We start from the raw sequence: 23,958 nt of genomic DNA, 5'->3' as shown, positions 1-23,958 counted from the left end.
AGTAAACGACAATCGGCAGTTAATTCCGCTATTAAAGCAATCTTATAAGGTCATGCTCGTATCAATAACAAACTTTGTTATTGAATAGGATGACATAATTAAAACATGTTTACAATTACAAACATGGAAAACTAGCAGGAGGCCTAATTTTAATCCCTTTCCCTTACCACCCTTTTCTTAAGAGGAATGGATGGGAAGGAAAAGGGGATTTAACGGCGGAGGAGACGCATAAGAAGGGGAAATGTCCTCTTAATGTGCGTAAAGAGTAGGTATCGCATCTGATATTGTGGATATTTATGGGCAGCGGTCGCTTTCCATTTCGGCGGATTCAGGTAGCCGCTTGCTCGTTTGCTACTTTATATTATAAAACTAAACTATAAGAAATTTTTATGCATTATATTTAACCCTACGACGGAGTTTTTAGATATGAAATAAGCTAGTTTAGTGGATCTTTTTAAACTAGTTGGTCGTCACACTGGCCACTATCGAATTATCGAATTAAGGGTTAAAGCTTTGGTACGGTACATAAAACTACGAAGTGACCTGAGTCTTAACCATAGACTATAAAAGTCTTCATTACTACTACCAGATGCATAAACACGATGTAAGAATTGAAATTCAACCAATGAAAGTCAAACGTTGTAATTACATCAACATGTATTAAATAAACTACTTAACTACTTCTTTAAAGTACTATCAACCTATACAGTTCGTCTATAGCCAAATGTATTTATTTATCTAATCTCAGTTAGCAATGTCAAAATACATATATCATGATTTATTCATCGCTAACGGTATTTGCCTACAAGACCCTAAACAATGTATAAAAAACCAATAATTTATAGATGCAACTGTAAAACACCCACGACTACAAATAAGAGGGACAGCTGTCCCTATAGCATTGTACATTTCTTCATCTTTATAAAACGCGTGGGTGATTTCTACAAGTAAATTCAAGGTACAGTGTGGCTAGGCTTAGGCGAAATTCAAACTGTGGTCATTTTAAAATAGCCAGTTTTAAATTTAGATAGATCATTTGATATTAATCAGACATGGCCGAGACTAGAAATTTCGCCTATGACGAAAGTTGCATAAAAGAAATGAAATAACTTTCTCGATTCTATTCCATTGAATAAATTTATAAAACACGCAACATCCATTCATCTTATCAAATTAGTTCGGAATTTGATTACAAAAGTCATTAATACGCTAATTAATTGATTGCCTCCTATTACGTAAGAATGTTTTCTATCGTTAATTAATATTATTGGTCGTAAAACATTTTTCATGCAAATTAATATTTCAAAATAAATTATCGACCCCGCGTTATTATCTCTGTCCTTACCATACTCTGTAGAATCAGCGCCATCTGTTGATAAGATATTGACATTGGTTTTAACATATTTTGTTCATAAAATACGTTATATTATTTATGTTTTCTTCGTTCTTTCAATGTTATAATAATTATTATATTGTTTAGTTTGATATAAATTTAACTGCGGAAGCGTAGGTCATTGCCATGCGATAAAACAACGACTGGCGTCCGCCTTGCGTCGCTTCTATTGATACCCACTGATACCGACTTGCATCTAATTGTACAATTATCTTGTATCTATCTAAATAAGACTGACAGAAACTTCAATCCCATTAATACTTCGATTGCCATAAATCGTAAGTTTATCATTGTGTATATACACAATGATCGTATATACGATAAAAATGTATTTTAAAAATTAATGTAAAAAGTGCAACTTTTTGGTATTTGTCTAAATACTAGCTGTTACGGGTAACGTTGTCCGCGTGAAATAAAAAAAAAACATTACCTTATGTTCTTCTCCCTTCCGTTAATATTTTGTCTTGTTATGTGAAAACGATAACGGCGGATCCAGGGGGGTCTTGGGGGGTTATGACCCCCCTGAGCTGGTAGGTCAAGAGCTTGACAAATTATATTTACATATTTTACATATTTAACTCTTGACTTGACCACGACTATGTTACCCCCTCTGGCGCCAAAACTGGATCCGCCCTTGGATAATCCATCTATCCATCCTTTTACATTTATAGTAAGACTAGCTTTCGCTCGAGACTCCGTCCGCGTGATATTAAAAAAAAAACAAAAGTGAATAGCCTATGTGTTCTTCCAGACTATCTTCTACATCTGTTCCAAATTTTATCGAAATCCTTTCAGCTTTTTAGGCTACAAACTCTAACAAGCATCCATCTATCCATCCATCCATCCATCTAAACTTTCGCATTTATAATATTAGTATGAAGTATGATTTCTATAACTCGTTACGTATGTTCAAAGTCCAATTGAAAATTATTAACGAAGTAGGTGACATTCAATTTCTGACACACATTCAATTTAACAACATATGAAATGTAAACAAAAACATTGGAATCAGTTCGCTGACTTCGCGTACAAAGGTCGGGTAATACGTAATAGTGAAATATAAACATTGCCCGTACAATCAATATTTACACTTCAGTTTATAATCCTGAATAATAAAGAGTGGTTGTTCTGAATTATTCGTTTAAACTAAATGGGATACAAAAGTGTATCACCGCAGGAGTTGTGTCCCAGTACCGTGTTTGGTGTTATAAAAAATGTAAGAAATATCAACACGGTTTCGAAACATGAAACATAATTAAATTCGAAATAAAACGCGCAAAAAAGTTTTATAAACATATTTTTCTATTTTTAATTTTTTTAAAATTGACAATACACATTTCTTAATTTTACATTGTAATATTTATTAGTAGTTTTATGTGATTAAAAAAATTTATTAAACATTATTATTTTGCATATGTTAAAGTATTCTTTATACAACCATACGTACTTCAAATGCCGTAACCTTTGACCTCATAATTCATATTGGACTTTGTTCCGTTATTCATAAAAATCATGTAATTTATTTAACATATTTCTTGTCACAAGATGCAATTTGATGCACAACAATAACTTGAATATAATTTAAACGTGCCTCAAACGTACTTGACTTTTCACATTCATTGAGGACAATGTTATCGTCAAATAATTTATCGATGTACAAATTAAACAATATTGATAAGAGATTAATATATATTTCCTATATCATTTCAGATGGATAGCAGTTCAGAGGCGATGGAACTGCGGCGGGAACTGGACGCAGTCAAGAGCGCCCTTCAACAACAGTCAGAGTCCGTCTTGAAGCAGAGGCATCAGCTCGTCGAGGCAGGGCAAGCTCTCGTCGCACGGAACAAACAAGCCGCCCAAGAAAGACGACTTCGTCAAGACCAACTAGCTCTCGTCCTACGATCTCTTGTCCTACTAGAATCCCGACTGACGAGGGAACAAAAGCAAATCCAAGTTTCCCTCCAACAAAAGGACAAAATCATTAAATCACAACAAGAGGAAATTATAAAACTCAAAGCCCGAAAGTCGTACTGCAGCAACTGTCAGCAACTTCTCGGGTTCACTAGCGAACAAACAAATATTGAGACAGATCCAGAATTCCATAGTTTGGAGAGCACGGACTCTAGATTTCCTAATACATTCGTGAGGAGTTGTAGTTACCGCGAGAGAAACTCTCCACCAGTGTTCCAAAAGAATACACGATTAAGTAAAAGCTTTCAACTGCCGAAGACCGATGTCACTTATGGCAATTCGAGCTCGAGTGAAGAGGGTAACACTGCTAGCATCGGCAGCAAGGGAACATTCATTAAAAATAAGCAAGCGTTCGTAAGACGTGATGTATTTCGAAGATCTAGGAAATATTCCGGACGTAAGAGCAACGGTAAATTTACCGATAACATGCAAAAGAGTTACATCAATCAAAATAATAGCAGCAGTACTGAAGAATGTATAAGTATGAATTATAGAGTAAATCAAGATGACAATGACTCGACAGTTAATCTAATCGCAAACGATATTCGACGAGCTTCGTTAAAAATAGATCAGTTAATTGGAGAGGCGGCGAAGAAGGAATTAGAAAATACTCAGAGTGATTCCGATAAGACGTATTCAACAACGATGGAACGATTGCACGGAATTAAAAGACAAGCATCTGATGAAATCAAAGCTAATAGACAACTCTTCTTAAATAATGTCCTCAACGAGGAAAATAATGAGAAACCTTGGTACTGTAATGTCAGCGATCCAGAAAATGATGCGGATGGCCTAGACCAAAGAGTGTTATTTAATAGTAACAAATTGAACAAAAACAACGAATTTGGAATCGCTGAACATAATGGAATTCAAAATTCTGAAATTACATACGCAAAGAATGATGTGTTATGTAACAATGTATTAAATAACACAAATGATAATTACAGTTTAAAATTTGACGACAAAAACAATAACATTGAAGCAAATATAGCCAAACAAACAGCCGTTACAGAAATAAGCGAGAATTGGTACGCCAGTACTAGTGATGCTGATGACACCCCACCTAATGAAATATACAAAAACAATCCAGTACTTGAATGCGTCAATCAAATTTTGCTACAAAATTCATTAGATGATAGCAGCAATGACAATTCAAAGTCCAGCGAGTCTCCAAGTCCTAAAGCAGCGACAAAACGCGTTCAGTTTTCTACTTTGAATAGTATATCATACGACGACAAAGTCAGAACCAGTGGTAATAATAATACCTTACCAAGAACCGATAAAAGAGCTAATAAAATCGTTAAATTCAGTCTAGAGACTGCCTCGGAGCACAGTTACGAAGTACCTAATACCGCTGAAGGATTTCAATATGAAATACAAAGTATCTATAGCAATGAATATGAGCCTATAGTTACGAAATCTATGGAGCAAAAATCATTACCAATACAGCGTATGGTGCCAAACGTTGAGAAGAATGTGCCCAAGATAAGAGGATCAATGGTTAAAAACATCGCTGCCAATATCGAGAACAGAAATAATATACTAGAAAGAAGAATAGACAACAATTTTGGATCAATGAAAACATTCAACAAAAGAAAAGTGCCACGAACTCCTCCCGCATTGCCGCCCAAGCCAAAGAACTTATCAGCCAAATTAAGAGCTGAGACCGCTGTCAAATCGACAGAATCTTTAGACTCTGAAGCCGTTGCGGCCAATCAACGGGTTGCAGACGTTAAGATGAGGAAAGTGGGACAAGTAGCAAGCGCTAAGAATGTAGAACCGGACTACTGCTCCATTTCAGAGATAAATGTTCCAGTAGTCAGCAATGGTAAGAGGGAATTGCTACTCACACAGCCAACGGTAGAGATTCATAACGAACAGTACCCGATACATGCAGTCAACCAGAGAAACAGCGTGGCCAAAGTCATATCGCTACCTAGAATCCAAAACAAAATTAGCGACAAAGACATCCCTAAACTTCCTCACGTCACTGAAATTATTATCCCCGATGAAGATGAGAAACCAACCGAAGAACAACGGTCTTTTCCAAAATCAGCGGACGGTTACTTGACTAATTTTAACATGCATCCTCTACAACCAAAACTAGACTCCCGCGCTTCCATACAAATGGGAAACACGGTATCTTCAATACTTTCAGAAATTAACCGAGGTGTCAAATCTGGCGTCAAACAAATAAACCTCACAGATTTAGACAATCAGTTCCCACATCACGGTTCTGAGAAAATGCACGTTAACACTGAACCTCGTAAACCTGCATATTTAGATGACATAGATAAATTTGATTTGTCGCAGGATTTTGAAGAGTTTAAGATAGATGACGAACTCGGCAGTATTGTCGCTGAAGAGTATCGCATAAGCTCCGGCAGCAGCGACGGCTCGGCCTCTGACGTCATCACCGAGCTGCACACCATTGTACCTGACACCAACCAACAAAATACAAATGATAACGACAACCCAAAATCTGATACTTTTCATGACAACAACGACAACGTAAACAAGGGCCTGTCAAAAAATGCTAAGCTTTCCAACAAACCTGATCTCCTTTCTAATATAGAGAATTTAGAGACTGAATCCGTGAGAAACTCTGATATAGAGTCTAGTAATTCTTCTGGCAGCAACAGTGGTTCATACAACACAGTTAAATGTGAGCCGAGGATGATTATTAACCAAGCAGAGTTAAATGTGACTAAATCTAAAGGATCTTTCGATTTCTTTCTAGAAAATTCTGGTCTGAGTTCAAAGTCTATTTTTGCACCGCCCAAGAATTACATCATTAGACCTCCAAGTGCCAACCATAAGAATGTTTTAAAGCCTAGAGACGTTAAAATGCGTGTAAGGAACCCAATAACAACGAACACTATCAACGAAAAATCTATGACTACCGCTATTAAATATTTTGAACCTTATGTTTAATATTTTAATTACAAATGTATTTTATTGTTTTATTAAACTTATTATAAGACGTTTAAACTTATTTATTGTAGAAATGAACTTGCCTGCATAATGTAATTGTATTTATATTAATTAATTTTGTAAATATTATAACTGTTCTAGTTTTTCGAGGAAAATATATTAAAAATTGAATCTATATGTTTTATTTATCCTTTCAACGATATGCATTGAAAACTCCAATATATTTGTAAAAATAATTTTGTTACATCATACTTCATACTAATATTATAAATGCGAAAGTTTAGATGGATGGATGTTTGTTAGAGTTTGTAGTCTAAACGGCTGAATGGATTTCGATGAAATTTGGCATAGATGTAGAGGATAGTCTGAAAGAATACATAGGCTACTCACTTTTGTTTAAACAATTAATGTATCTTTGACGAAAAAATAACTGGCAATATTAATATTCAGAATATAATTTAGACTTGAATTAATAAAACTGAATTGTTAAAAAATATTGTTTATTAGAAAACTTATGAATGTAAATAAAAATGTACACAGAGTTAACATTTCGGTTAATTTGACATTAGGAAAATAAATACAAAATCCCTTCCTACAATAATAACAAAGAACAGATTATTTTTTTTATAATAATGTTTTTGTTCGGGTATCCGGTAGATGGCGTTAGGGAACCACGTAGATTTGTAGCAAGCTCCAATTGTAAAATTACTATAGATAGGGAAATGGTATTTATTTCCGTTTGTTGTATCTATCGACCATGACATTAGATAAAAGTATGACGTTGGTATGGTAGAAACTACGAAGAAAGTAGAAACAGATTTTTAATGATAAAATAATCAAGGAACAAAATTAAAGTTGCACTAACCTTACTCTACAGTCTGTATTATTTGAGAGGTTATGTACAACTTGATCTAAGCAACACATTTAAAATAAACTTTAAAAGTTTTAGCAATAGAGCAGAAAGTCTACATTTAATCATAAATATAATTGGTTTTATAACAAAATATAAATTAATCACTAATAAGTAGGCTTCAGGACAGATTTCAATCGCGGGTTAGGGCTGTAATCCGGATTCGGAGTGTAGGGCTTTGGTGGAGTGGGTCTCAACATCGCAGGCGTTAGACCTGGGTCCTCGGAATATGAGAACGGTCGGGGTGGCATTGTCCCCGCACGAGGATGCGAGTCCTGCCCTGGAAAACGGTTCCCCTGCATGAATTCCCAATTAGATGACCGCGGAGGCCCTTCGTTGTACATATAGCCAGGGTGGGCGTTACTGGAACCTAGAGTCGAAGTCCAACCTTGTTGTACCGGCCATGGCTCATTGTAGCTTGGTTGTTCGAACGCATTTAAAAGTCCTCGGCTGTGGATTGAATGATGCTGTCTTTCCTCTTCGGCATTTTTACTGTGCAAGTAATAAATCAATAGTACCAACAGCACCAAGTTCACAGCGTGTGCCACAAACCCTTTCATTGTCAGCACCATGAGTAAGAACGCACCGATTCTCAAGGTGTCTATCAGATAATTCGTCGGTGCCAATACAGAGTTTGCGTTCAGTTTTTCCGTAAGCGTTGTGTAGTCGGAGCCGAAATGTGCTGCAAAAGTGATGTCGACCACAAGCACAGCGAGACACAAACCGGTATGCACGTACGCACCAAAGTCCAGGTAGAACCAACATCCCCTGCTAAGAACTGCTATAGTTAAAGATATCGCAGCAACGAGGCTGGCAGCCGACACCGCCAGAGACACTGCGGTGAACACGAACACAGATTTGGATTCCGTCAAATCGTCGAATGCTAAAAAAGTTTCACAGCTCTCATCTTGAATGTATTGCTTGTAAATTGAAATTAGTAGATAATCGGAGGTGTTCACTATGGTTTGAGCAGTGTTACAGTCGAATCTGAAGATGAGCGCAAGGCAGCACAGTATGATGTAGATGGTGGACGTTACTCCGCTTATAGCACACGACAGTAGCGCTACCACCATAAACTTCCCCGTCGCGCCCATTGCGAACAAACTAATTCACAATGAGTAACCGCGCACAAGCGAATCACAACTGATTAATAACGTTATATCAGCCTTTAATCAATAGTGATAATTTTTATCTTTGTTATAGTGCTATTCGAGGGACGTGGGCATTCTATTCGAAGGGTGTCCATTACAAGCTATCATTTTGTATTTTGAAATATACATCATTGAAATATTCTTTATGTGGAAATTCTCTACCCTATTACAATCTAAATAACAGAATGATAAACAAGTCTTTGGAGTTTGTATTTGAAATTAGTCGAAGAATTAAAAATTGGTTTGTTTACAAGAGTTGTTTTAGATTTACATGCTATAATTTTTAAGTAGGAGTTTAATTTTATTATTGTTGGCGATGCAATAATCCTTTTTGTATTTTTATTTTTAATCCTTTTTTAAAAATAAGAATGCATATTTTTTTATTAATTCTTTTGTAAATATTTGAAGCAGTGTTCGAGCAGATGTCACAACGCTAGGCTGAAATGTGTATATTTTTATTAATTTGTAAATTTTATTAAAAGTTCTTTAGTTTTGGTTTATTTCTTATTTATTTTACTCGCGCGTACCTTCCCGTACAAGATCGTCTCTTTCAATTATTAATTAAAAATTTGTACAATACTTGCGAAAAATTTTGATGATTAATTAATAAATTAATTGTATTAGTGTTTCATATTTAGAGGAAGGGTTAATTAATTAGTTGAACAATCACTATTAAACGTATAAGCGATTAGGACATTTTACTATTATTAATAAATGTTTAATTTGAATTTTTAAGTGTTATTATTTTCTTATTCATGTTAGACTTATTAAAATTGAATAGAATACAGAATAAGTGCAGGAAATAAATAGATAAATAGATTGTTTGTAAATTTTAATTTAATATAAACATAGTAAAAAGGCAAAAGCATTCTAAAATAAGATTAAAATGAATTATCGAGATTAATAACAATGCAGTTAATACTATTAATATAAATAAACTTATAAACATATCGCAACATTAATAAATCTCTCCGTTGTAAGTTTAGAGGTAGTTTATTTTGCACATCACACGTCTGGCAGCGAAAACAGTTCATAAATTACTATCTTAATACCTAAATACCGACTACTGACCATAGTCGGGGTTTGGCGTAAAAGGCTTCGTTGCCTTTGGTTTGATCCTGAGCATAGTCGGTGTCAGTCCCTCCGAATAAGTGAACGGCCGATGCGGAGAAATCCCAAAATATGTCTGTCGTTTTAAGGGCAATTGTAAAGAGGTCCCAGGCAAAAATTCACTATCTGATTGTGAAACTTCTTCGTTACACAAACTAGGTTGTTCGTTTTTAACAGGCTTTAGAATCGATGTCTTCTGTATCTGAGGGTATACTTCTTGTGACAACGCGATTGAAACTCCTGGGCTGTGGTTCGAGTGTACTTTCTTATCTTCTGCATTCTTGCGATGCAAATAATATATCAACGGCACCAGCAGCACCAAGTTTATCACGTGTACCACGAATCCCTTCATAGTCAACACAACGAGAAACAATGCACCGATTCGCAGCATATCTACTAAATAATGATTTGGCCCATTCACGGTGCTTACATTCAGTCTGTCTGTAAGAGTGGTATAATCTTTCCCAAAATGCGCGGCAAATGTGATGTCAACTACTAATGTCGCTACGCAAAAGCCAGTGTGCATATATGTACCAAAATCCAAGTAATACCAACAATCTCTGTTGAATATCGCTACAATAAGAGATAAAGCAGCTGCGAAGCTTGCAGCAGTTATCGCTAAAGACACTGCGGTCAACACGAACACTACATCAGAGTTCGTTAAATCAGCCATAGATAAAGAACCGACACAAGTATTATCTTTTATATATTGTCTGTGAATTAAAAGGAGTAGATAATCAGAATTGTGCACTATTGTTTGGGCGATAGAGCAATCGGACCGGTAGATTAGCGCGAGAAGGCACAAAGTTATATAGATGACGGATACCAATGTGGTGATGCCGCAAGAAAGCAATGCTATAACTATGAATTTTCCTAACGCAGCCATTGCTAAGAAAATAATTCACAATTCACACACCACGCACAAGCGAAAAAACAACTGATTATGAACGACATATCAACTGTTAATCAGTATTGATAATTTTTATGTCTGTTATAATGAAATGAGATATTCAAAACACGGGAGTTTTTGCGAAGGGTGTAAAAACTAGCGTGTTCAAAACAGTTGGTAATAACAAAGAGCTCTTAAATAATAATAATAAAGAAAGACGTATATATAAGAATACAGCTTTTATTTTAGATAATAAATAATTAACAGATATTTATAATATTTACAATAAATCAATACAAACATAAAATATTCTTCCTTAGCTCCACAGCCCTTTATGGACCTTTCCTAAGTAATTTTTCCACCTAAGTCTATTTGTAGCTAATTTTCAAATCGTTAAACTAATTTTTGCGTCACGATTTACATCACCCATCTTAGCTTTAGTCTTCCTCTATCTTCAGGATTGCTCGCTGTAAGGGACACCCCGACTTCGCTCATCTGCATCCAGAACAACGTTGAACAAACAACATGAAAGTCCTTCTCCATCATAGATTAGTTGTAAATGGTTCAGAGAGATCAGAGATCGGTTTAGTAAAGATCGAATACTAGTTTACAATTAATCACGACTACAAATTCGTCGCAATTTTCTCTTCACGTTCATAAATGTTGGAACTTTCAGTTGTGTGAAGAAATTTGATGCCTTTTTGCTTGCATTTTGTCTCTCCCTTTTTCCTTCTGAAGTATCAAGATCACTGTTTATTATATCAGAGCATTCACTTGTAGATACTCTTGTTATTGATATATTCGAAAATGAATCACACTTTGTAACATTCGTGGTTAATTTTCTTGCGGAATTTTCGATTCTTGAATAGGGTTTTGGTCGATTGCGTCGAAGCGTCTTTAAATATTCTTCCGAAGAAAATGTTGTCGTTTCATTATCTACTATTGCTGGAATACATTTGGTTATTTCTTCAGGATAATCCAAATCAATTGTTTTACCCCATTTGCGATCCAAAGCACGGAATGCAACACTCAAATGTAAATGCAGATCCATTTGTTTAATATCACTGGACTTGTGACTTGAATAAAGTCTGGTAAGTTTATGATTGAATTTAAAAAAAGATTAGTATTTAAATGCTTTATTTATCCCCACCCCTGTAGATGTAAGAGTAATTAAAAATATTAATTAAATAAAGGGTTAATTAAATAAAGCACTACATTTAATTAATTAACCCTTTATCTAATAAACGTGTAATTAATAACAAGGTCACTAATTGGGGGTAATTAATTAAGTAAGGTTATAATTTAAAGGGTTACTTTAGTACAGAACTGTACTTCAGAATACTATTAACACTAATAATAAAAATTTCAAATATTCATATTGAAAAATTGAAAATTGAAACCTCTACAGATATAAATAAAATTTAAGTGTATGTGCATTTTATATTTAAAAAAATCCTTTCTTAAATTTGAATTACTTTATGCAAATAACGTTTTTTACAAGCTATGTTTGTTCAGGGTAGTCTCCTAAATAGCTAGACTGAGTTTATCATTAGCTAATGTATGTATATTGTGGGCTACTTTATAAAATTCAAACTGACAAAGTTGGGAATAACCACCAGTCAGTTATAAAAATGAACTCTTAAAATAACATAAATAAATTTATTTCCATGGAAATTATTTTGTTTATTTTACAGTTTTATTAACAATTTGTAGTGCTTTCATTTCTTTTTCTTCTTAACTGGAGCTTTCTTGTTATTTTTCAAATCTTTCTTCTGCACCTGAAAACCAGATATGTCGTTAAATTAAAAATATTTGTAACTAACAATCATTTGCTACACTAATTAATTAATTGCAGTAAAATTTTGCCCAATAATGATGCTGTATGCTGATTTCTGTGCATTGTAAACAGGGGATTAAAAAAAATTGATAGTGTTACCAGTAGATGTCAAATATCTTGATGGCTAAAAATCATTGAAGTCCCTAAGCAGAAAACAATTTTAGAACATAAAAGACTGTGGTTCGGGGACTGTGAAAAATACATATAGCCTTGGGCTGCTAAGATTAACATAAAAAAACTTATACTAACTTTTCCATAGCTATCTAAGAAATGTCCGACATCATTATTAGTTCCCTTCTTTTTCTTTTTACCAACAGTTTGCAAAATAGTCTTTGATATCATAAGTTGTTTCTCTTTGCTCAATTCTAATTTTTCTTGTTTTCTCTTTTGCATTAACTCTTTGTAGTTTATGTACTTTCTTTTAGGTGGTTTAGCTCCTGGAAATTAAGTTTTATATAAAAATACATTTATGGTACAAAAGTTTTGTTTTAATTCAGACAGCCAGTCTTAAAAATTAAATCAAAATATGAGGTTTAAAAACCTTATACAGCAAGCCAACTTGTGTGGTTTAAAGCAAGGAAATAATGAGTGTTACATCGTTTAATAAATGTAATCCTTTGTAACACTGAACATGTAATAAATAACATCACTATGGCTAACCTAAACTGACTGCTAAAGCAATTTTTGCTTCTTCTTTCTTAGTTCCATCAAAGCCAGACATTCCAAACTTTACAACCTCATGACGTATCTTTTTAAGATCTAAATCTTTCTTTGTATTCGATGTTGGGTTATGCTCATCAGTCTTGTTTTCATGTTCTGAGGTTTGTTTCTTTTTTGGTTTGTGTGATTCGAATTTAACAACTTTGAAATTGCTATCCGCGTTCTTTAACGCCAACGCTGCTTTCGTTAACACAATTGACATATTTAAAATCGAACTAACACCAATTTATTTTAAAAAGCTTAATTACGTTTATTCAAGTTTATTTCAAAGTTTACATTATGTGCCATGTGTTTTTGTTTTGACAGTTACAGTGATAGTCATGTGTCCAAAGAACAAAACATCCTAAAGAACAAGTAACTAAATAATGCTTGCTTTTTTTAGCTTAATTAAGAAACTAACGTGATAGAGAAATTTGGTTGACACCAATAAACCTGATCTGCTAGATCTGCAGGCTAAGGACCTAAGTTTTTTCTCATTTTTCTATCAGACTTTCTGCCGTATTTTATTTACTATACTCTGGCAGCATTGTAATCAAAATAATCAAAAGTGAATTGATAAGGAAATGTCAATGTCAATCAAATGTGAACATTTCACATCGTTTAAGTTTATTTTTATTTTTATTCAGGTTTACTGAAGGAATATCAAAAACATAACATATAATCAGATTTCCGTTTAGTTTATGTTAAGAATAACTTATGGATTGAAAAATATGCGACGGACTAGCTAATAATAGGACACTTTTTTAATTTGATATATCTCGTTGCGGATGTGTAGAGACGCAACTAAAAATAATGTTACCGATGTTGAGTATAAATTTAGCGGCACAGGTATTTAAGCCAACTGTAAGCTGAATAATATAATAATTCGCTCAGTGGTCGAGCGATAAGTTCGCAACAGTAAAATACACATTCCAAAAAAAACTATATTTGATCGCTATTATATGTTGTAGAAGTTTTGTAATTTCGTTTAAAAAGCAGATTAATAGTATACAGATATGAAGAACGATTTTAAATTTTCGGATACATCTGTAAAAGCTGGAGATCTTTTATTAAATGAAAATCCATTTGTTTATGTTCTTTCTTCTAAAGAAAAAGGATTAAGATGTGATAATTGCTTACAAAAGTAAGTAAAACTGAGGTCTCATGTAGTTTTAGCTTCGTAAAGCCTATTTCCACAGTTAAAAATTCACTTAAACACACTTGCAACATTATGTAATTTTTCATTCATATAGTAGATGTTTTAATTTATATTTATTGAAAACTATTACTTGATTATTTATTGTACTATCTTAACTTATAAAATATATTAGAGACTTCTATATACATTATGTAATGCTGAATGTGTTCAGGTTAAAGGTGCTCAAGTGTTCGGGATGCCAGTTTGTACATTACTGTGGACGAGTGTGTCAAAAGGAAGCTTGGAGTGGACATAAGGTAAAGAACTAAGGTTATCAATAAAAGGTTTAATCATGTCCTCTTGAAACATTAAAAAGTTTTACATTTTTAAAATAGTTTGCACACAGGGAAGATTTCTATTTTTGTATGTTAATAAACTCAAAAACTATTAGGACAATTTTTATAACCATTTTACCATTAATGTGCTATTTTATGATTGACTAATACAAGGTATATTTCATCATTGCAATATTATTTAATAAGCTATATAAATTTTTATGTTTTTTTTTATTTCATATTTTAGTGATATTTGTAGCAATTTTTCTAAGGTATATATTTTGTTATTCAACAGTGGGAATGCGCTAACTTGAAAAGAGTAGCACCAAAGATAATACCTGATGCTGCTCGTATGCTGGCCAAGATTGTGAACAGGCTAAGCCGTGGAGATGGCCACACATATCGGGCTTACTATACAAAGACATCGTTTCGAATGTGGAAGGATCTTATGTCGCGTAAGTGTAATATTCTGTATTTTTTGTTACTGAAAAAAAGTTGGCATAGGTGATTTTTTTTTAATAATTGCAAAATGTAACATAATAAAATTAGTCAGTTGATTTAACATATATATAACACGCTAGCTGTTGCTCGCGACATCGCCCATTTGAAATTAAAAATATACCCTATGTTACTCACAAATCATCAGACTAGTCGATTTTGGACTACATCAATACATACAAAAGTACAAAACTTTCTTCTTTGTAATAGTATTAATTTACAGTCAAATACTGTAATAAATACTTCGCTTCATAACCATTGCTTACAATTTGTCAGATGTCAGAATGTAATGGAATTTAGAATTTAACCATATTCTTAACAAGTATGCGGTAACACACTAATTTTAAAGTCACTTTAATTATTCTCATACTTATCTTGCATATTGTAGACAAGAAGGTATTACAAAACATCATCTCCCCTGCCTTATCGTACTCCCGTAGGGTCGGGGCACCGGGTTTTCGTCCTCCAAAGCATTCTATCATCCGTCATCTCAGTCATCACTCCCTTCTCGATCATGTTACCTTTCAAAACAATTTGTTGGAAAAATTTATTTTGTGGCTTTAACAATTATTAATGAAGTAATAAAGTATTATTAATAAATATTACAGATTACCCAGATTTGAAACAAGATAAGAAGCGAATGGACCATTTTACGTCACTATGCATGGTTCTGTTTGAGTTCCTCAGAGATATATCTCTGCCTAACACTGTTGAGTTAATGGGGATGTATGGTAGAGTAAGTATGACTTACACTTTTGACCATTTTCAATCTTAAGTTATCGGTGATTTTATATGAGGTATAATAGAAAATACATTCAAGTTAAAATTGCCTGTTTATTTTTTATACTTTAGTAGGGCTGGTTTAATAAATGATTTTAAGACAATTTTTAATCTGAATCTACTTGGTTAATACCTGTTTAATATATATTCTAATTATGATTGTAAAAAATTTTTACTGAAGAATGCAAAAAAAAAATAGCAATTTTTTGTTGTAACTAAATTTTTTTTATTAATGTTGGGATTTTATAAAAAAAGACTGAAGAAATAATTGAATTACGTATATTTATTTATAGTTTGAGTTTAAATTGTATGTTTAGTTGGCATACAATCCAAAAACTTTTTTAATATCTTTTTAAAAATGTCTTTTCAGATGGTAATTAATAGTTTTACAATATTGGACATAGATATGAATTCTATTGGGACTGGTATATATTTGGCGTCCTCTATTGTGGACCACAGCTGTGGTCCTAACGCCGTGGCCACTTTTGACGGCAAGACCATTAATATCAGAGCCATTCAGGATATGCCCAGCTTGGATTGGAACCAGGTAAGATATAACGTAACATGAATTTGAAAAAAAAAATGACCACTGACATGTAATATTTGAATATACTGAAAAAATAATAAAAAAAAAATTATCAAAATCGGTCTACTAGCGGCGGAGTTAAGCCGTAACAGACATAAAAAAAAACATACAGACGACTTGAGTATCTCCTTCTTTTGGGAAGTCGGTCAAAAAAAGTTATGTCGAGTGAGATTCGAACTCGTTTTTTTCACAATTATGTTTTTTTTTAATTCTCACTTACCCTGTAGGTGTTTTGTTATCTTGACTGATATTAAAAATGCGTTTAGATGGATGGATGTTTGTTAGACTTCTGTTTTTTAAATCCACACGGACGGAGTCGATAGCAAAAGCTAGTACTAGTAAAGACCAAAGTGAGTCTATGTGTTCTACATTTATACTAAATTTCATCGAGATCCGTTCAGCAGTTTAGACTACAATCATCATCACCAGCTCACTATACGTCCCCACCGAGTGGCTCCGAGCCTACCCTAAAGTTAGGGTGACTAGGCCATAGTCAACCACGCTGGCCAAGTGCGGGTTGGTCGACTTCACACATATCTTTGAATTTCTTCGCCGATATGTGCAGGCATCACGATGTTTTCCTTCACCGTAAGAACGTCGGGTAAATTATGTACATGTGAAAATTCGAAAAATTGAAAATCACATTGGTACGGCGGGATTCGAACCCAAGACCTGTAGATTACAAGTCAAGTGCTTAAACCACTGAGCCACCGACGCTCGCTTAGACTACAAACATCCAATTTAATTTTCGCATTTATAATATTAGTAAGACAGATGTAAAAAAACTTAGATAGTATTATTTCTTCTAGATACGTATATCGTACATAGATTTGCTGAAAACACCACGAGAACGTCAAACAGAACTTCTCGAGAACTACTACTTCTTGTGCGAATGTGACAGGTGTATTGGTAAATGCTTTAAATGTGCTACTAATTATTTAAATGCATGAACAATACAAAATCTTTACACAAAGTACGGCGGACTACTGAAACGATATTTCGTTAAGTGGACATTTTAATAGTATTTGGGTTTCAGCATGGCCTTATCTATTAAACAGATTGTCCCAACACTCACTGATAGAGCCTCAGATATGATGACACTTCAGAGAAGGGAACAAAATCTGATATTTCCATCATTTACAAGTTGGATTATCAGACAATTTACAATTTGGTGGGACAGGCCCTAAATGTCGGTTTGGTATTCGGCCATAGCTAAGAACATTATTTAGTGTAGATTAAAATGTGTGATGGAAATATCGGATTTTTTTCCCTTATCTGACAGTGACGTCATTTTTAAGCTATCTGAGCCTCTATCAGCCAGTGGTAGGACAGGCCCTATATAAATGAACTATTCAAGTAATATTTAAACTTATAGATAATTTAAAATGTATACCGTTGTGTACCTTTTGTATAAAGATTTTTATTGAATGTTGTCTCATGTTGTGATATCTATTTTACTTTTCTTTATTTAATTATTTTTTTAATAATTAACAAGATTTTCGATTCTATACAATACACCATCTATGTTTCTTTAAAAACGTTAGTACAAAAATAGAAGTCTTTCTTTTCAATATTTTGATATAAATCTAATAAAAAAATATGACATTATTAATAAAAAAACATTCTCCGCTATCATATATTTAAAATGCATTATTTTTTCAGGTGATATACAAACAAAAATAATACACGCAGCTAAATGTCCAAATACGAAATGTGACAACCCTATCAAAATACCTTGGAAAAATTGTGAATTGGTTAAAAAATCAATGGACCATAGTAAAAATAATGGAATAGAGAATGGAGATAGCAATAAGAGTGAGATAAAAGATTCAGAATGCAGCGGTGGGAGTGAGATAGATGAGATAGAATGCAGCGCGTGCGGATCGAAATGCACAGATAAATATATAGAAGTTTATAAAAAGGCTATGGAATTTACGGAAATGCATTTGCAAAAAATGAAAGGTTCTTCGGTTGCATGTATCCTTTAATTCGTTTTTAATTATGTTTTTTATGTCTGGCTGTTTTTTAAAATGATGCAATTCTCTGAAACCATATTTTATTAGAAGCACTTTTAAATGTGTATTAACTCGTAAAATGCCACCAATTCGTATAGAAGTTGGCATGCAAAAGATGGTAGCGGCATAGATTGTGTTTAAAATTAGAATTAAAATTAAAATATTGGTTTTGAAATAATATTTACTATTGTCTGTTACACAAGGAGTATAAAATTACACTTTAAAATCAACAATAAAAGAAATAAATCGGTTAAATAAATCAAAAATGGTTAGTCGAATTTAATAAATGACAAACATAAGTTTTCAATTCAATTGCATTCAACTATAGGTATTTACTCTTAAATATTGACTCTTCAATATGAACATACCAACCCATATATAACTCTGAAAAGATTCAATTTTCTTTAAAAAAATTAGACAACATATAATGTTTTGGAATTAGAGAGTAAATTTACTATTATCCCCCCTTGATTACCCCCCTAAATTAGCTATAGCAGCTAAGAATTATCTTAATAATTCCTAAACACAGTAATTCAGATGTGGATGTATGTAAGTTTTGTTTGGAGAAGCAAGAAGGTGTTCTTCATCCACTAAATGTGCTCCACGCACAGACTCTTGACCACGCGTTTGATGCACTCATACAAGTACAGTTATGGGAGATAGCTTCTATTTATGCTGAAAAACTTGTACATTGTTTTAAGTAAGTTTCGAATAGTATTTCATCTACCAAAGACATTTAATAACATAGATTAGACACGTGAACAAAATTTTTTCATTGGTTTGTTCTCTAAATATAATAAAGCACAAAATAATGTTTAAAATAAAATATAAATATTTAAATAAAATAATTTTTAACAATTTATTAGCAGGCAATGGTTATTATGTACAAATATTAAGTTGTGCTGATTATGCCTCTTCTATATATTTTAATCTGTCATGTCCCCATACTTAACTCCTGTAAGTTGCAGTCGGTTTATTTATCTTTTTTTATGCTCCAGATTTTATTATGGCGAAAGACATCCGTTACTGGGTTTGTTACATTTGAAATACGGCAAAATATTGCTGTACAAAATGGATCTGCGAAAAGCCTTAGAACAACTGAAATTAGCGGAGAAAATACTGAAAATCACACACGGCGACCGACATCCGCTGTACAAAGAACAGTTACTGCCATTGCTAAGTCAAGCTATGATCGAATGTTAGAGAATTTATCGTAGTTTGGTAATGTCAATTATTTTCAAACATACGTATCAGATATTGTTGTGTAATAAAGACAAATAAATCATAAGACTTTTTTTTGGAGTTGTTTTAATTGACGAGATGGAAAAATACGCTGTAAAAAATGCTTAATTTGTATCAACTTCTACGATGTCTTTATTATCTGTTGCCGACCAAGCATTATCATCGTAACGAATTATTTAAGCAGCTCCTGTGATTTTTTATACTCTTTTCCCCGGGAAGAGATCGTTTTGAAACGACAGAAAAAAATCTATTGGTTTCTACTTTTTACATTTAGTAAAAAAGTTAAAATGTGAACATTTTTTAATGCTGGCAACATATTGACTGACCGTTTTGATTCAAAATTCAATCGGGTTATCGATTAGGCAACACTATTCCATCAATAGTGATGTACGCTTTCTATCGACATTAATTTTACATTTGCAATCGGTTTTTATTTCATTTATTCGAAATCGATTTTGAATGTTAAACCGATATTTTAAATTCAGAACATCAAAAACGTTACTACTTGTAATTCGCTCAACAGTCTTATGGAATTTCAAAAAGGAAATGTGTTACGCTGTGATAAATACCGTGTTTTTTCTTTCTTTACTATCTATTTTACTATTCGTAGAAAAACACAATATGATGGTTTCACTGTACCTAACAAAATCTTGATAAAGCGAATTTAATGACGAGTATCTTTACAAACTTATAACTTTCCAATAAAAAGTTTTTAAGGCAGTTTATAAGTATTTAATATTGTTTACACAACACTACTTAAATAATATCGTCGCCATATACTATGCTTGCGCAACGAGCCAAAGTCGATGACATTTCGATTTCGAAAATCAGTTTTAAACGCACATCACTAAACAGCGTTTATTTATATGCTGTTGTCTGTTTCAAATTTTGATTTGCTATTAAATAGAGCAAAGTCTAATTTTAAATTATTTGTGCATACTAATCGTTTAAAACAATCCCATAACAAGTTTGTGTAACGTTAAATCTGTTTGTGTTAGTTATTATCTAGTGCATATATGATAATCAATTGCGCTGCTGCGCTATCGGGCATGTCAAATTTAGTCAAATGGTCCCTAGCAGTCGGGTGGTGTAGTAGTCTCGCGGATTTCGAAGTGTGTGAACGACGACAAATCAATAAAATGGTCCGTTGATCATTTACTTTTAACTGGACAAACAATCTAGTCCTTTCTTCCATTAGTTTATTTCTATAATTGGACAAAGCAAGTTGAACGATATACAAAATGTTTAGTAAGCCATACGAAAAGAGATTGGTGCAACAGTGCAGTCCAGTGAGCAAGAAGGAATCGGTGCTCGTGCGACCTGAAGTGATGGACAGATTTATACCTTGTCGTCCTGATAATAATTGGCAGACCAGCTTCCAAGGTATGTTAAAGACTTCATAAATACCTTTCGTAATGACAATTTCTCGTGTAAATAAGTAAACATAAGTTTTCCTGAATTATATATAATGGTGTTATACTTGATATTTTTTTTAACTGAATACTGCATATGCCAAGTATTTAACTATAAGATATCAACTCAACAAATCAACACTGAAATTTATTAGTATATGCATATTGATTAGATTGTGCAATCTAGGAACTTGGGTTTACTTTAATATTTAATTACAAAATTTCTTACACTTATTTCAACAATGATAAATTGTGTAATACCCACTTACAATAAAAAAATCATGTATCTGAAATGTATAAACATTTATTTTAACATACTGCCTGATTAAGTGTACTTACTTTGATGCTATAAACTCTATAAAAAAGGATTTACTAATCAATATTGTGATTTTATATTTCCATAAAATTATATTATAGCTGTTACATCCTCGATACTTATCATATTATCTTACTTGTCATATAAGGCCTAATGTAGTCCCTCTTCCTTTCTACCCTTTTCTCATGAGGAACGGATGAGAATGAAAAGTGGATTTGACAGTGGAGGAGATGCACAGGAAAGTGAAACATCCTGTTTATGTGTGTCTCCTCATCCATCAATTAAGGGTATGTAACGCATCTGCAATTGCAGATGTCTATGGGCAGCGGTCAGCGATTCAGGTGGCCAATTGCTCTTTTTGCATCTTACATTATATAAAAAAAAATACTTAAACCAATTCTTAACTATAGTCATGAATTGAAATGTCTGTATAGAAAATCATTGAATACCAATATTTTATCTGTAATTTTTGAGTTTATATGATCAGATAAAGTAAACACAACTTTGTTTTGTACTTTGTTACAATCAAGTTATATCCTAATAAAAGTGTATGTGTACATTTTAATACTTAGAGTTGGCTCCGAGACCTACAATCAAAGTGTAGTGATCGGATCATGTTTTTAGGTATAAATGTTGCAAGCAAAAATAATAGATTCAAGTGGTCTATATAATATAAATGCAGGTTTTCTCATCTCTGTCTTCATCTAACTTCTGTGGGATCGGAGCACAACGTTTTATAAACCGTGATGGTATGGCTTATTTTTTATAACCAGCCAGCTGCTAAATAAATTCAAAATAGGTATTTGTTTCAAATAAATAAAGAAAAAAAACAGCTTAGTAAGTTTACTGTTTATAATTTAAAAAAATGTTATTTCATGTTGAAAATTTGATTCTGATATGTTGTCATTTGAAACTATTTGTTGTAATTTCACATCAAATCATCTAAGGACATTAAAACTTGACCTATAGAGGATGTTTGTTCCAATCTTTTTCTCAAATACAAGTAATTAAATTATACTCTGGGTCATATGTAAGGATTGCTTATTGGGTTTGGCCATAATGGAGGTTCTGTAGACTCCGTTTTGTTCCTGACATCCTTTCTTCTTCACTCAGAGATCAAAGCATCATGATTTATACTTTTATTTATATAAGATAAGTTAGTTACTTCACATTATCTAACTTATTGGTAATACAGGTTTTTTAAAGTTGTAACTTAGTTAACACGAAACAGTTTTCACTCATGTTTTCTCATCTCTTAATTATGGTAATTAAAGATTGTAACTCAATCATTAGATAATTATTATGTTGCAATTTATTTACTAGGAAGTACTTTACTAAATAACATAAAAATAATAAAACAAACCTCATTAACATGTTACATAAATGGTCATATTTACATTGCCTAATGTATAATAGGGTATCAATGGAAATACATTTAAAATGACTTGACTAATAATAATAAATAGCAGTTGGCCGCGACTTCGTCCACGCAATATTAAGATAAAAAAGTGGTCTAAAATATGCCCATCTATGTCAGCAACCCTTTAGTGAAAGTCTGGTTGAAATCGGCCCAGCCATTTTGGACATTGCCCCAAACAAATGCGGCTTGATGACAGACAAAACTTTTTTAAATGCGATTTTCCTTATCAGCAATGAACATCATCATCTATCTGTCAATCAATCTGCAGTTTTCTTTAGATGTTACAAAAGACAATCCAATTTTATTACATGTAAAGATAACTAAATGTAGCAACTGTTCTAAATATAGTTTTATTTTGTTATTTGCAACTTTGTAGTAGTAGTAGTAGTAGTAAATTCAATTATTTGTTTAGAATTTTAGGATCAGTTACAATTTTCATTGTTATGTTAGAAAGTTTACAAACATTCTAATAAGATAATTTTGCTATATCGCTGTACAGATCTTGATAAAATTTGCCATAGTTGTAGAGCATAGTCTGGAAGAACTTATATGCTACTAATTAAGTTTTTGTTAAATGACATGCAATAGAGAAAAAGCTACTTTAATAATAAAGTGAGATGTATTATTTCTTTTCTCTGAAGGACATATTTGGTTAATTTTGTTTGAGTTATTAAGGGCCTGTCCCGCCACAGGCTGACAGAAGCTGAGATAGCTTAAAAATGACGTCACTGTCAGACAAGGGAACTAAATCCGATATTTCCATAACATATTTTATGCATTGGATTGTTATTAGACAATTTACAATTTGGTAGAACAGGCCCTTAATCTTCAAGAAGTTATGCACGAAAGATGTCCAATGTCCAATTACGCACTTATTTGCTATAATTAATTGAAATTATTAGTTTAACAGTATTTATCTAGGAAGCAACACTCAAATGTAATAGGTAATGTTGCCAGCTATCGTACTTCATACTAATATTATAAATGCGAAAGTTTAGATGGATGGATGTTTGTTATAGTTTATAGCCTAAACAGCTAAACGGATTTCGATTAAATTCGGTACAGATGTAGAGGATACGCTAAAGAACATATAGGTTACTTATTTTGGTTTTCTTTTAATTCCACACGGACGGAGTCGCGGGCCAAAGCTAGAAGCTCCATAAAAAAGTTTCAACATGCAAGCTGTCATTACGGCACCATTACAAAATTCTCAAATCATTGTCATTACATTGTTACTATCGACCAGGTAGCAAAAAGACAATAACTTTTGGCTTATTGACTTTTGATTGGTTACTACTGGCACTTGATAAGTTTTTTTT

The 23,958-nt window shown here is 32.9% G+C and overlaps 5 protein-coding genes across 5 annotated transcripts in view; 3 read left to right on the top strand and 2 right to left on the bottom strand.

Moving 5' to 3' along the window:
- The window catches only part of LOC106108008 (putative uncharacterized protein DDB_G0282133), a 45,825-nt gene extending 39,376 nt beyond the window's left edge, over positions 1-6,449 (top strand). The window contains exon 3 of the mRNA XM_013289071.1: positions 3,104-6,449. Coding sequence (XP_013144525.1) covers positions 3,104-6,301 — 3,198 coding nt within the window. The 3' untranslated portion in view covers positions 6,302-6,449. The remainder of the gene's footprint in view (positions 1-3,103) is intronic.
- Positions 6,450-6,808: 359 nt separating this feature from the next.
- On the bottom strand, positions 6,809-8,452 carry LOC106107907. Its single transcript, XM_013288921.1, has one exon. The coding sequence runs from the start codon at positions 8,303-8,305 to the stop codon at positions 7,319-7,321; it is 987 nt and encodes a 328-aa protein (XP_013144375.1). The 5' UTR covers positions 8,306-8,452; the 3' UTR covers positions 6,809-7,318.
- A 3,627-nt stretch (positions 8,453-12,079) lies between these two features.
- LOC106107897 (uncharacterized protein C1orf131) lies at positions 12,080-13,191 on the bottom strand. Its single transcript, XM_013288911.1, has 3 exons — positions 12,859-13,191; positions 12,448-12,635; positions 12,080-12,139 (listed from the first exon to the last, which is right to left on the bottom strand). The coding sequence occupies exons 1-3, from the start codon at positions 13,118-13,120 to the stop codon at positions 12,080-12,082; spliced, it is 510 nt and encodes a 169-aa protein (XP_013144365.1). The 5' UTR covers positions 13,121-13,191.
- A 314-nt stretch (positions 13,192-13,505) lies between these two features.
- Positions 13,506-19,547, top strand: LOC106107857 (histone-lysine N-methyltransferase SMYD3). Its single transcript, XM_013288863.1, has 9 exons — positions 13,506-14,041; positions 14,268-14,352; positions 14,666-14,825; positions 15,477-15,604; positions 16,019-16,195; positions 17,044-17,143; positions 17,897-18,211; positions 18,787-18,949; positions 19,248-19,547. Exons 1-9 carry the CDS (start codon positions 13,914-13,916, stop codon positions 19,450-19,452), a joined length of 1,461 nt encoding a protein of 486 aa, XP_013144317.1. The 5' UTR covers positions 13,506-13,913; the 3' UTR covers positions 19,453-19,547.
- An 811-nt stretch (positions 19,548-20,358) lies between these two features.
- LOC106108148 (fizzy-related protein homolog) overlaps positions 20,359-23,958 on the top strand; it is a 52,022-nt gene continuing 48,422 nt past the window's right edge. The window contains exon 1 of the mRNA XM_013289238.1: positions 20,359-20,874. Coding sequence (XP_013144692.1) covers positions 20,733-20,874 — 142 coding nt within the window. The 5' untranslated portion in view covers positions 20,359-20,732. The remainder of the gene's footprint in view (positions 20,875-23,958) is intronic.

This window comes from Papilio polytes, unplaced genomic scaffold (assembly GCF_000836215.1).
Source record: "Papilio polytes unplaced genomic scaffold, Ppol_1.0 DF821845.1, whole genome shotgun sequence".
Lineage (NCBI taxonomy): Eukaryota > Metazoa > Arthropoda > Insecta > Lepidoptera > Papilionidae > Papilio > Papilio polytes.
The sequence above is the reverse complement of the archived record's forward strand: the minus strand, read 5'-3'. Positions and strand labels throughout refer to the sequence as shown.

Bases quoted from the DNA above. Each gene is read 5' to 3' on its own strand.
- LOC106107897 (XM_013288911.1), bottom strand. From the start codon at position 13,120: ATGTCAATTGTGTTAACGAAAGCAGCGTTGGCGTTAAAGAACGCGGAT. The intron at 12,636-12,858 runs GTTAGCCATAGT...CTTAATTTCCAG, and splicing joins TGCTTTAGCAGTCAGTTTAG to GAGCTAAACCACCTAAAAGA. The intron at 12,140-12,447 runs GTTAGTATAAGT...TCTGGTTTTCAG, and splicing joins TCTTAGATAGCTATGGAAAA to GTGCAGAAGAAAGATTTGAA.
- LOC106107907 (XM_013288921.1), bottom strand. From the start codon at position 8,305: ATGGGCGCGACGGGGAAGTTTATGGTGGTAGCGCTACTGTCGTGTGCT.
- LOC106107857 (XM_013288863.1), top strand. From the start codon at position 13,914: ATGAAGAACGATTTTAAATTTTCGGATACATCTGTAAAAGCTGGAGAT. The intron at 14,042-14,267 runs GTAAGTAAAACT...GAATGTGTTCAG, and splicing joins TGTGATAATTGCTTACAAAA to GTTAAAGGTGCTCAAGTGTT. The intron at 14,353-14,665 runs GTAAAGAACTAA...GTTATTCAACAG, and splicing joins AAGCTTGGAGTGGACATAAG to TGGGAATGCGCTAACTTGAA.